This window comes from Streptopelia decaocto, assembly GCF_964273445.1.
Source record: "Streptopelia decaocto genome assembly, chromosome: 4".
NCBI lineage: Eukaryota > Metazoa > Chordata > Aves > Columbiformes > Columbidae > Streptopelia > Streptopelia decaocto.
This window is the reverse complement of record NC_138658.1, coordinates 21,631,054-21,644,857: the sequence shown is the minus strand read 5'-3', so window position 1 is coordinate 21,644,857 and position 13,804 is coordinate 21,631,054. Positions and strand designations below refer to the sequence as shown.

The 13,804-nt window shown below is 37.9% G+C and overlaps 1 protein-coding gene across 1 annotated transcript in view; it reads left to right on the top strand.

Moving 5' to 3' along the window:
- Positions 1 to 13,283, top strand: part of TTC29 (tetratricopeptide repeat domain 29) — a 148,565-nt gene extending 135,282 nt beyond the window's left edge. Inside the window, exons 11-12 of the mRNA XM_082050592.1 lie at positions 12,601 to 12,674; positions 13,051 to 13,283. Of these exons, the coding sequence (XP_081906718.1) occupies positions 12,601 to 12,638 (38 nt within the window). The 3' untranslated portion in view covers positions 12,639 to 12,674; positions 13,051 to 13,283. The remainder of the gene's footprint in view (positions 1 to 12,600; positions 12,675 to 13,050) is intronic.
- The last annotated feature ends 521 nt before the right edge of the window (positions 13,284 to 13,804 follow it).

Here is a 13,804-nt window from a genome sequence, read left to right as displayed (position 1 = left end):
TTACAGCACTACTTAAAAGCTCCCAGGGAACCGAGTTGTAAATATTGCTCTCTGCAACATGTTTTTCCTGTGAAACAGGAAAACTAATTTCATACTAGCCTTGTCTTTTCATATAATTATTAATTGTGACTTTTTTTTTTGCATTAGAAACAATAACATGAATATAAATATATCAAAAATATGTGTATTTGATAAGCCTATTCTTTTAATATAGGTGGATTTACTTAGCCATCTCTAAACTAACAATGTCTGAGAAGACCACAGAATTATTCCCCTTTCTGAATTTCACTTAGATGTCTAGAAAAATTAATAGTAAGAAAGACTGACCAAAATTCAGAAATTATTTGGCTAATATGCAGACTTGTCTCCATGGATGTAGTTGTTCTGGTCTGAATCGGGTAGTGTTATCAATAACATAAATAACACATCAAAATTAGATGTTCATTTGTGCTTGAAATCAAAATCTCTTGGTCTGTGCAGATCACTCACATGTTGCTGCCATTTGGCACCATCTAGTCTGATCTTTCCCCTTCACGTCTCTACCTGGGTGTTACAAAGAATTAAACAACATTAATCCTTGTGGAACTTTCCAACCAAGAGGGCTGGTGCTGGGATTGTGTTATTCCAGGAGTGCCCACTTTGGGGAAAGATTCAAACTGTGAAAAAGTCTCATTGTTGACTTATTTTTAACTCCATCCATCTTGTTGAGGTGAGACAGCAATTTTTGGTAGTGTCAAATGGTGATGAGTGGTAAAAAGGAACAACTTGTCTGTCTGTTCTGTGTGTTGATAAAAGGAAAACAGACTTCAGTGCCTCACAAGCCATTTTGGTTCCATGTTTTGACTTAAATTCATACTGTAACCAATCTCTAAGAGGAGCTTCTAATTATAAGTTCCTTGTAGTAAGTGAATATGGCTTCTTACACCAGCTTAAGAAGAGGTTTTGGAGAGAATAGTACTTGGCTACAAATGATGTATGCAGGTTGGAGACCTTCAGTGTCAGTCAAAACCAGAAGAGAATATTCCTTTTTTGAAGAAGTACCGTTTATCTCATCTGCACTCAGGAAGGAGTAAAACCATACAGAATACTAGTAATAATGGTATAATTAGTGTCCATATGAAAGAGTGCACAAATTGGTATATAGATTTGGATTAGTATTAGAAAAATAATAATTGTGGAAGTTATTTTATTTGCATATTAAACAATCACATTAATGAAGAATACTATTAAAACAAATGTGTAGTTTAAGTTCTTTAACCAGAAGTAGAACACAAAAAAACTTACATTGACTTTCTTTTCTATTATTTCAAGTACGCAAATTTGCAGAAACGTTCAAAATATTTGATTTAATTACTATTAAAATTGAAGTCAGTGACTAGAAATGGCATCTAGTGAAAATGTGCATTGCATCTTACTCTAAAGGAAGAAATATTTGGGCTGATGAAAGCAACCTATAGAGAATGTGAAATAACAGCCAAGAGCTGGCATTTTAGAAATGTCTGTTCATAGATGTACAAGTTTTATTTCACATTGTCCTCACCCTTCTCAATAAGAATGACTGATAGCTTCACTTTGTGATTTTCCAGCTTTTAAGAGTCTATTTTTATTTATTTTTTATGACCAACCTTACACTTGTTAAATGTAATTTTTGCTTTATGTAACATAAAAAAGAGCACATCTGCAGTATGCTGTCCCATGAATTAACAAGAATGACTGGACATAAGACAAGAAATCCTTTAAAAACATATGTTCACATTAAATATCTGGGCTATCTCAGTAAAGGAGGTCTTATGGGGTCATTTTTGATGCAGTGCAAGTAAGCCATTTCTGTTCTCCTGAAATAGTTTCTTTCAGGTTTATATTGGAGCTTGTATAAAGGCACATTACATAAATAAGGGCTTAGTTTGTACATTGGTCTTTTACATCTTGGATTCTTACTAAATCCTTGTTTTTACCAACTTGACGCTTAAGAGATATTGATTTCTGCTACACATGTCTGTGGTGTTTATTTTGATATGTCTGGGATTAAAAACAAAATTAACACGCATAATCAATTTTCTTGGAATTAAAAAGGGTGCTTTGGTACCTTTGGCTAAATTCTTCTGAAGAAAAAGGAGAGTAAAAGAGATGTGATAATAAAAGGATTGATTTATTCAATCACTGGCTATAAAAACATTAGCCCTGGGAAAGAGCCTTCCTCTAAGAGCTTTAGCCGCCCAGTCTCACTTGTGTGGTACAAAATAATTTACATTTTTAGAGAAATTTCGTGTCTTCTGTGAGCTCTAGTGAAACATGAATAAATTGCTTTCTTTTCCTCTTTTTCTGATTTTTATAAAGCTGAATCCATTAGGGGCTGAGTCAAACTGTAATGAAAGGAAGGCAACAACTAAGATGATGGAAACCCTGGATTAGATTTCTTAGTAGTCCAAGCCCAGCTGTCACGGCCTACGTGTCAAGTTAGTGCTCTTTGGGGAGGCCCGACAGTACATGTGAATATTTTTTTTAACTGCTGTGTTACAACAGGTCTCTAAAGCAGATAGGAATTAAACAGAGAAGCAAAGATTAAGAATTAAATAAAGCCACAGCAAGCAGTTCACCAGAGAGATTTACAGTCAGGCAAGTAAACCTTTCCAAGACTGTTCGCCCGCTGCCGCCTCTCTGCCAGGCTTGCATGTGACCCCCTGTGCTCCCTTGGTGCTCGCTGAGTTATTTATGTGCTCGCTGAGGATGCGTCTCAAGGATACAGTTGTTCTTGTTACAGAGTGCACTGGCCTGGTGCTGCTCTAGCACGGTCTGTCGAGTTCACCACAAACCAGCTCAGCTCAGATAAAGCCTCTGCGAAAGCCTGGCATTTTTATTTTTCATGTTACAAAGATTCTTCTTAGCTGGTTCATAATACAATAGGTACAATCAGAACACAGGAGAAGCTAAAGTACAGTTTCTAGTTTTATGCCTAATAAATGAATTTGCACACCAGGATCAAACTGGGGCTCTGCTATTGGAAGAAAGGCAACCTTCAAAATTTGTGCCTATGAAATATTACTTCTGCTAGAACAAGGCTTTGAAGACTCTTAAACCTCCAAGCAGGAGTGTATTATTGTAACCTATAGCAAGAAATTTTGTCTATTATACTTTGTGATGAGGTTGGAACATGATTTGATCAGAACAGTCAGATTCCAGCATGGATTTTAAGAGGAAAGCTATGTATTTATTTTTTTTATCAAGAAGACCTGCTTTCCTGTCAAAGCACCAAACATTCATCTGAGTACGGCCTGGTGTTACATTATCAAATTGCTGTTGCCTAGGTCTTCTACCTAATGTGTGGAATTTATCCAGCTTCCCAAGAGACTCTTTCTTCCTCCCGTGAAGGGGGGGGGAGGGTCCCCAGATCTGTATTAGATTCAGATAGCTGAAATCATGTTAAGTTCCACATTCACTTTGTGAATTCGGTGAAATTGTGTTATTTTCAAACCTATGTTAATTTCAAAACAGATTCCCTGAATTGTGAGAACAGTTAAGGAAAAAAATTGAGGGGGGGGGGGAAGGAGGAGGAAAGCCTGCCAGAATCCTTCTCAGACTTGTGCCTCAGGGGAAAAATTCTTTCCTTATTTCTCAGCTGGTGACTTCACATGATTTAGCACATCTTAGGAAGGCATTTCAAGCTGGCAGCAGCTGCAACTGAAATGTTGTCTGCCTCCTCTTCCACTGATGCCTTTGTGAGGGACAGGACTGAGAGTCGAATCTTCCCTTAACAGCCTAACCTATGGCAGCAACCCAGAAATAACCCTGTTTCCTTTTCTTCCTTTGCAACGTGGTTGGGGGAAAGGTCCTAAAGAAACTGTCACTGCAGTCGAGGAGTGGAGTGGCAGGGCGGCATCTTTTACTTTATGAAGACGTTTGTTTGCCTGGCGGATGTTTCTAAGCTCTGCTGTCCCTACGGCAAAACAAAGTGATTGGTATGGCATTATTCCAATTGAATTTTAAATTACCAAAATAAGAAGTTTTCTAAAAAGATCTGTTTTGAAGTAGTTTGGTAAAGCTGACATGACCATGCTCACTTTAGGGAAGCTGCATTCGTTGCATCACCTGAGGATTGAGCCTAGACTAGCCAGAGCATTTATTTTTAAATTCTAGCTTCTACTAGCATGTTCTTAAAAATATCTGTAGTTCTATAACTTTCTAAAGTTGCTCACAAGTCTTATGCTGACTGCAAATCTGTTTCTCAACAGAAGTGGATGACTGGCTTGAAAGCTGGAGTTTTCTGTTTATCTGTAAAGACACAAGAAGACAAGTAGTTGCCTTTCAAGTTGTCCTGTGTTGTCTAGAAGAACATGGCCTTAAATCCAAAAACTAAGAGGGAGAATCACTCAACAACACTGAGTGATGCTCTTACCACCAAAAGTATTGTTCCCAATACCTGGTGAAGAGAAATTGATCTGATTGCACTCTGTTGGTTAAATCAGCAAGGAAAGTTAAGACAAAGAAGCTTCTCCAAAGTGTCCATGGGAGAGGTATCTCACAATAGCATTATATCTATGTCATCACATGTGAATGCAAGGACCCCAACTGAACCTGAACCTTAATTTCCAGTAGGGTTTTTTTCTTTTTTTTTTTTTTTTTTTAGGAGAGGAGAGAAGTAGGAGCATTTTGCACCAATCTCAGAGCAGAACTTCAGCTGCTACAGAGGATGGTATTCTCCCTAGAAAACCTCAGTCTCAAGGAAAATGATACTTCCATAAGGGATTCTGTATCTTCTTTTTAAAGAACATAATCTTCCAGATGCTTCCCCTACATCTCCTTAGCCAGAGAGGATGCACTCATGCCTAAGATGCATTAGAAGATGTAAAGCTCAAGTCAGATAAGGAGAAAAAAAAAAATCTCCCTTGCATCCTTTTTGTTTTTTTGTAGCAAATGTATTGCTGAATTTTCTCTGCTTCACTGGCTTCAGCTTCTGTATTCAGAATATACCTTTGGCTAAGCTCTTGGAAGACAGTTTCCCAAGTGAAGAACCTACTTTTTAGAGGCCTCAGATGATAAGCAGTTTGTGAGCCACCAAGCAGAGCAGTCACTGGAGATGCTGAAATAAAGAAGTCTCAACCATGAAGAAGTACTCCTACGTACATTTAGAAGGAGTAGGTAAGCCTTCTGAGGCCAGAAAACCACAGAGCCAAATCAGAATATAAAGAACGAGATCTGCAGAACAAGAAATTCTCAACAAAATTACATACAGCACTCATGTCAAAATACAGAGATAAAAGCAAAAAGAACTGAAATCAGAGCTTCTAATCAGAGCAGTCCGACACTATATTTGAACCTCAGTATGCTAATGGCATATAATTAAGCAAGAGGACGTGTTTAACTAATCTGAGCTTTCCAGCTTTCCCTCCCTTTGGGACACCTTTGAGGAACGTGAATTGCAGAGAAAGGGGTGCTAAGCACTCTCTGACCGCTAGATCCTTTGAAGGCACATCAAGCTGCATATTCATAAATAAATATCACATGCTACCAGTGATTTTAGTACTGAACTCCTCTGTTCAGTGACATATTTTGCTCAGTGGGTAGAAGGTGGTGTTTACAAAATGCAGTTATGAACTGTCCTGCTGTCCTGTCCTGCAGTTTTTAATTGGGCCTTTATGACAAGTACTTAATAGACTTGATGCAGTATGTTTATATGAGTAAAAAATAAGATATGAGGTTTTATGTGTAGCCAGGCAATAAGGTTGCACAGTAAGTGCATAAAGTAGGTTCTCAAGCAGAGTATTTGAAAGTTTTACAGGACAAGGACTGTAGTGATTTGGGGGAAGACAGCAAGAATTTTTCAGTCTATCAACTTGGGCATGAATTGGTCTTAGAATCACCACTATGTTTGAAATCTGTATTTTCACATCTACTGTACTGTTATTATTTCCTGAGCACTTGATATACCTTGCCTTGCTGTACAATGAATGTGGCAATGATGATTCTGCACACAAATTAGGAACAAATATGCTGCTTCTGTTATGATCATTATGTTGTCTAAAACACCAGTCCACTTACTGCTTCTTTGCCTCTTGCAATCATATTTGATTTCATTCATAACTCTAAAGATGCATGTTAGAAACTTAAGATATGCACATTTTTGGAAAAGCCTGGAGGAATATCTTTTAAAATGCTGGCAAATTTCTTCAGGACTATAAAATACCAGTTCTATGAGCAAGATAAATACTTCCTTTCATAAGGATTTTTAAGTAGCATTTGGGCTCAATCTTTAGTGGTGGCTCTCAGCAGAGAGGTACAAGAAGTACTTTTATACTGCTTGTATGTTCCCTCCTCACAAACTCCTCGAGGTAGCAGAGGGTGTGTTTGGCTTCTACGAGGAGAGCGAGCAGCCCCTGTGTGCTCAGAGCTTTGCTTTCTCAGGAGTTCTCGAGGGCCATGTCCTGTCTTTGGGAGCGAGCAAGCAGGTTCCACTTGTGATCTTTATTCTGCAGCTGGGCGGGGGTGAAGGAAAAGAAACCATTCTCTGGGCCTTCTGGGAATTCTCCTTTGCACCGTGGAAACCTTGATTACCCAGCTGGGCAGATGCTCAGCTTGCTTTGCCTTTCTGGAAAACTTTGCCTTAAACTGAGAAAGTTTCAAGATACCGGATCTGAAACATTGTTTCCTTAATTTCTCCCTAACCCGGATTGGAGTAGAGCCAGAGATGAGATGCTGTATGGAAACTTTAAAATAATAGTTTGGATTTCATGTAAAAGTTTTTGACAGTAAAGGTAAAACTATAAACTAAAAACTGTCTGCCATTTTGTTTAGGTTTCTTCATGTTTGAAGAATTCCTGATGACTGTGTAGAATTTTTTGATGTATCTCTGATTTCCAGGTGCACAAAATACAGTGTTGTATTTTAGCCTTGAGAAAATCCCGTTTTTCTACCTACAGTCAACAGTCTGACCTGACAGAACTGTTATTTAAAGTTGATACTCAACAAACGGTTTATGTAAGAGATGCTGCTATACTATATTGTCACAGACTAGCATATAATTTTCACAATTAACAGAACTGAAAAATGTAAGATCAAGAGAGATTTCCATTGTTGTCCAAAAGTCTGACACATGCCCAAACTATGTGGGAGAGGAAGATTAACTTGTCTGAGGACTGTTGAATATGGCTAAGTAAACAATGGAAGTTATTAGAAGGGAAAAATTCACTTTTCCTTTAGTTTTCTTATCCAAACCAGAAAAACCTTGCTCTTTCATTACAGTGCCATAGTCTGACTCTTTAAAGGCATATAAAATAAATCCCACTTCTCATTCATAAACTCACCCTTCTGCAAAGCCTTTATTCAGAGAAACCTACCTGCTCAACTGCTTGCTGTAGTTCATTAAAGGCTCCCATTTGTACTCATAAAGATTCATTCATTGCCCTGAATTATATATACGGTATACTGAAAAGAGAACCAACTCTCGCTTTTACAATCTAAATTAAACAACTTTGTCTAATAAAAGAAGCACTGTCTCATTTCTAACTAGGCCATACGCCCTAAGGGTCTTGCCTGTGTGCATGCATTTATTTATTTTTGCCAAATTGTCCTACAAGGATCAGAAAGCTTAACTGAGCCGAGCAGACTGAATTGTTTATCTTTTTGGGCTGGCTCAGAAAGACTGAAGGAAGCATGGGCACAATTGCAGTGAAGAAAATACCCATAAGCTTATTCTCAAATGCAATTGGACAGTCTTCTGTCCTTTTTCTCAGTCCCACTTTCTAACCTCTCTAATCTTGAGAGTTCTTCTCCTTTATATGTGGCTCTTACAAATGTCCATGATTAATAACTGCTGTGATTCATTAGCCTGTGTTGTTGGTATTGTTTCCCCAATGGGAGCATTTGCTATCCAGGGATAGTCCATGATTACTCTGCCTTGTGGAACAGTAAGATGCTTTCAATCTAATGCGCTGTCCATGTTTTAGCATAAAATAATATTAAGGCATCCACATAATGGAACCATCTGAAGATCCATTTTATTAAGCAGTGAAAGAAAATGTGTGTGTTTGTATGTGCAAGGAAAATGTAATCAGCAAATCTTTTTCGCCAGAAACACCATTTCAGAAAGCATTTCACATAAAGATGCAGCTATTTTGAGGTACAGTTCTTTGGATTTGAGGTTGAAAAAATACTCTGTAGCCAATATCTTACCTTGTACAATTAATTTAGTCAAATTGTATACAGCCTACTCAAAATAGGAAAAATAGAAAACACAGGTAGGTTAATTGTATTTATTTGATTTTGCAGGTATTTCTTTTAAATGCAATCTACCTTCAAGTACAAAGCTGTAGTGCTCTGAAAAGATTACTATTTCAAGTTTCTTCACATACCTTAACAGAGCGTGTAACCTTTTTACATTATATGATCAACTTTTTTGACAGTGTAGGGCCAGCACAGCTAATGGAATAATAGCCTGCAGGGTCCAGCTAAATGATATACGAATATAATCAACCTTTGTGATGACTATTCAAAAGTAATCCCTTTAGCTTTCAACTGCAACATATATTTCAACCAAGCAAAGCCATATGAAGAAAATCTCTCCAGACTCCGCTGATACAATATGGCCTTCATATCCCCACCGTGTGTTTGCTGCTCACAGTGAGTTTTAAATTTAAGGTAATGGCTACTGTATATTCATGTGAGCATAGAACAATACCTTTGATTTGTTGGAGAAATGTTACATTAGCTACCAAGGGCCCTATTCAGTAAACTTTGACACAACCCTTATATATGGTTTACTGCTTATTCTAAATGGAATATGCCTGATAAAAATGCTTTGCATGCTCAAATTGTACAAATTCATTAATCTCTATGTTCATAAAACCTCCAAGTACAACTGCATCCATTCCAAGTGAACCTGGTCAGGATACATAGCTAAACATGTTGGCCCAATCTGCTTTTTAAAAAGTATTGCATCGATTTTCATTTATCACAACAGAAAAAAAAAAAGTAGGAAGATCTACAAGTGTGGGATGTGCATGGTGTTGGCAGTCATATTATTTGCTGCTGGATTTGCTTTTTTGCTACTCCACTACGTCATTCTACAGATCATATAACTGAAAACAGCTGCATGACCTTTGAAAATGCAAGTAATTTTTAAATTACAGTAATGGGTTACATCTCATCAGCTGTGTTATGCCAACGTGATAACGTAGCACACGCTGCCAAACCATGAGGAGGATGTAAAGAATATGGTGAGATAGTCTTGCTTTTTCTCTGCCTTTTGTGACAGAAATACAGTTTTGGCTAATAGTGAGTCTGAATATGTGGAATTAATTGTATTAAAGGAAAATAGATGTCACTATATTGCTGTATGTTACTATTTTTGCATGTACAATAGAGTAAGAGTTCACTCACATTAACAGCAGTTGCAAATGTGGGTTTGTTTGCAAATATGTGCCTAAATACATCTGAAAACATAATAGCACTGTTGCTGTCTTTTGTTTGAGGTGTTGTATTGCTGGATTTTATGCCACTTAAGCAATTTAGCTGTAGTGGAAATGTAGGAGAGGATATGGACTTTTCTTCTGTTTGTTCACCATGTCACTTCTTGAGCCCACAGAAATTAGGGCAGCCTTAGCATCCTGCAGCAGGGAGTTCCACGCATGAGTTGGCAATGCACAAAGAACCTCTTCCTTTGTCTCCAAGCCCACCACCTGTGACTTTGAGTATATCCTACCTCATTCTTTTATTGGAAGAGGCAGTGAAAAATGGTTTCTGAGTCACCTTCTGCATACTACTCTCATTTTTACTTTTCTTGTCCTCTCCTCAAATTATCGTCATTTTTTTTTCAAAGCAGTTTCAGCTCCCCCAAACAACAGTCTTCTTATGATTCTTCATCTGTTCATGGAGCTCTTCAGTGCAGCTTTTGTTTCATAAATTCAAACAGCCTCTGAACAGTGCAAAACTTGGATTTGAATGCTTTCCCATCGCATGGGCATGCAAGCTCAGGAACATGGGTGTTGCCTCGTTTGTTTTCTTTATAATGTTTTGAGAAAGTAGTGCCTAAAATTCCTGTCCTCTCTGGAGTTAGTGATCATTTTAGCTTCAGTCTTTGTAGGTGAGGCCTTCATTATTTTATATGACTTTTCACTAATTGTACTGTGTAAAGGACTAGCAGCTCTGTTTAGCTTTCTCCCAAGAGCAGGATGAAATAATGAAATTTTTAGAAGTGTAACTATCTACATACACACATGTAAACAGCAAGAACAGAGATGCCAATTCCAGCTACACTGAAAATTTGACTAGGCAACTTCAATTATATTTTATCAACAGCAGTGATAATATGTCAGGAACATCTTATTATGATTAATTACATTTACATACTATTAATACATATTAATGTTTATTTCTGCAGTTGCACAACACACGAAGATAGAAGGAGAATGCTTGATGATGTGATCTGTGGTGGTATATGTGTATTGTCATTCTGAATATGAGATGCTTTTATTGTTCCCATATAGCACTGGACAAACAAATGCCAGGGCTCAGTGTTCCATCAGTTATCTTTGATATGCTTTGTATTTACTGGGAGGGTAGAACCGTTAATCAGACAACAATAGCTCAGTGTCCAAGTGTGAAGGCAAAAGGCCAAAAGGTGCATGAGAAAAGCAATTTATGCTATAATTCCCCATCTATCATGCGCACATCTCCACTGCTTTTTGCATGTGTCAGTGTATGTAAGATACACTGCTGTCAGAGACACACTTTAATGTGTTGTTGTTTACTCACAAATACATATGTTATTCTACATACCTGGTCACATTTTGGGCTTGAGTCACCCACCACTTTTTCAACAATGAGCTTCCATAGGAAAAAGCAATAATTCTGTACTGGCGTGAAGCTGGGGTGGGGAGGGGTGTGTAGTTCAGACTCCCTGTTAGTACATCTGAACTGCGTGAGGCTCTCGGCTGCTTCACTGCATTTGTGTTCTTAAGCCAACCTGAGAAGTTATAGACTTTGCAGCCATGAACAGAGCCCCTTTTGTTCAATTAGGTTTTATTAGATTGTTTTTAGACATGGTCTGCCAGTAAAGTAATTTCCATCTAGGTACTTTAGTTCTGTTTTCAGAAAATGTTACCTGGAATAACTGCATTGTTAAATACAGAGTTAACTGCTAATGTACATGTTGGCCTCATACAAAATGAGACTTCATCTGATAACTTACACTATTTCTTAGATATTCTTCATAGGTCTACTTATCCTATTCTTACTTGCATACAACTATAGGTGAAGTCCTAGTTAGCCATTATACTTAATAAAAGCCCATGATATGACGAAACAAATTTTATCTTGAGTGGTCCAGTAGTTCGCATCTGTGTCAGACATTGCACCAGCAGTGACACTGCTTTGAACATTATTTTTCATCTCCACCAGAACTGGATCCATATATTTATTTTAGACATAAATTAAATCCATATGCCGTGTAAGCGCCATTGGTATTGCCATGATTGAAAGACAGAGTTCAGTTTGAGGCATCACAGTGCGAAGGGGTAGTGACAAGTTGAGGACGATCCAGCCAAGGATTATGCAGACGTCAGAAAACATGAGCGCCTTTCAGATACTGAAGAGACTGTGTTTGCTTAGCCAAGAAAGAGAAGATTAGGGGAAGGAAAGAGTCTCTCAAGCTATAAAGAGTTATTATAAAAGAGGATGGTGTTCTTTTCCTCTTCATGTCTATCAAAGGTAGAACAATAAAAAAACCCACAGCTTGATTAGCAACAAATATTTATCTTAAGTATTAGGGGAAAAACTGAGCTATATGATTATGAAGCACTGGAACTGCTAAATTAGGGATGTGGTAAAATGGCCTTCATCAGAAGCCTTTGAGAATAGATTTGACAAATAGATGTCAAGGATGGACTAGATATATGTGCACTTTCTTCATTTGAGGAGGCAAACCAGATCAGTAGTTCCCAAAATAGGAAGCGATCCCCCAGGGATCTTGTAACTAGGCGGGGAGTTGCTGGGAACAGAGCGGAAAGTGCAGCTCAGAGGTGGGAGTTTGGCGTGGAAATGGAGCAAGGAAGGAACAAGGCTGAGCATCACCCATCACAGGAGCAAAGGGCGCGTGTGGCTGCCAAAAGCTCTGCAGTTAAGCCATTGCCTCCCAGCCACCTGTTATTTTGGTCACGTCCCATTAGGAGAACCCCACTGAGGGATGGCAGTTTTACTTATCCAACCTCCTCAGCCTGCTCGTGTTTGCTGCACTGCTCACTCTTTCCCCTGGATGGTCTCCTTGCCGCCTGCTATCTTTCAGTGCTGTCTTTGCCATCATCTTCTCCCAAATGCATCTTCCTTGTTGGGTCCACAGCTGGTCCCACCTGGACCTATCCTCCAAAACCAGCCTGGTTGAGAACTGCCACACAAGGGTGCAAGAAACAAGAATAGAAATCCCTATAAGTTCTGTATTTCTGTATCTTATGTGGCTCACCTCTGTGTTGCCTTAAGAGTTCCTTCTCTTGTTACTTTTTACTGTATTACATGTTTTTCAAATAAAACAACTAGTTTTTTTTTAGTGTTAATAAGAATGTTGTAAGCCTAAAGCATTAACACTTTTTTTTTTCTTTTTTTTTTTAATAACAGAACTTGATAAAGAAGCACGTGCTTCAAAACCCCTGTGATCTTTTTCCAAAGACACCAGTTCTAGATCCTTTCTGGTACAGTATTTGCTCTTAATCCATAGACTATATACCAGTATGCAGATTTTTGCAAAATGTCATTGGTATCAAAATTTAACTTGATTATGACAGGCAATTGTACATTATCTCTGTTTTACTTTGTCCAAATGAAAATATTTTTCCTGTTCGTAAATGAACAAAATTACACTTTCTTCAGATTTTTAGCTTGTTTTCCCAGCTTTAGAATTTAATTGCCTTTGATCATGTAATTGCTTTTAATTTACAGAAATAACCCTTTGAGACAGAAACAAATCTGTTAACCAGGTGCTGAACCCAAATATAAAATAGGTAGCTATCAAAGTGTATATAGAAACTTACAACGTTTACTATTGGTTATTTGCTGTTTTCATTATAGAGAATGCCTGCTTGCTGACAGAGAAGCTGACAGATGTATAATGAGTACAGGAAGATCTTGGAAGAGTCATGCAACAAATTAGCAGTTTCGGTAGGAATTTTGTCATTTAAATGGGAGCACAGTGTTGCAGTATAAATGTCGGAGAACTCTAAGTTCTTTTATGACTGAAGTGTGACTTCGAAGTGTATTACACATTTTTATAAAAAATAGCTGGTGTCATTGAAATAAATACAAAAGAGTAATATAGAATAGAAAGTCTGCGCTTTGTGCCTCTGATGCTTATTGTCTTCCAAAGTGTTGAGATCCTCCTATTCAGGTATTAAACATCCTTTATGCCTACTGAATGGGAATCCAAGATGCTCTATACCTTGTAAGATCAGGCTCTAAATGTGTCTGGAGAGTTTTCTTTAAATCCCAGATTATTGTCCCTTTCAGAAAAAAATAAACTACAAGCTTGATGCCTTATTTGTAGGGCTATCGGTGATTTTAGTACCTGTGCTTAACAGTTGTGGTTCAACTGTAACTTGGATAGAATAGATCCAGCCTGGAGGGCACACTATGGTGCAGTTTTGATCTAATCTATAACACAGGTTGGGCCCAAAACAAAACTAATTTTGTTTAAAATCTGGTTGAACACGCTCATGAAACTGTTGCAAGCCTGTACAATCAAGGCATTTGAAATGCCATTGACTGTCCCAAGTGCAACATCAATCTATAGGCACAGCTGAAACAACTATATTTAACAGTAAAAGTG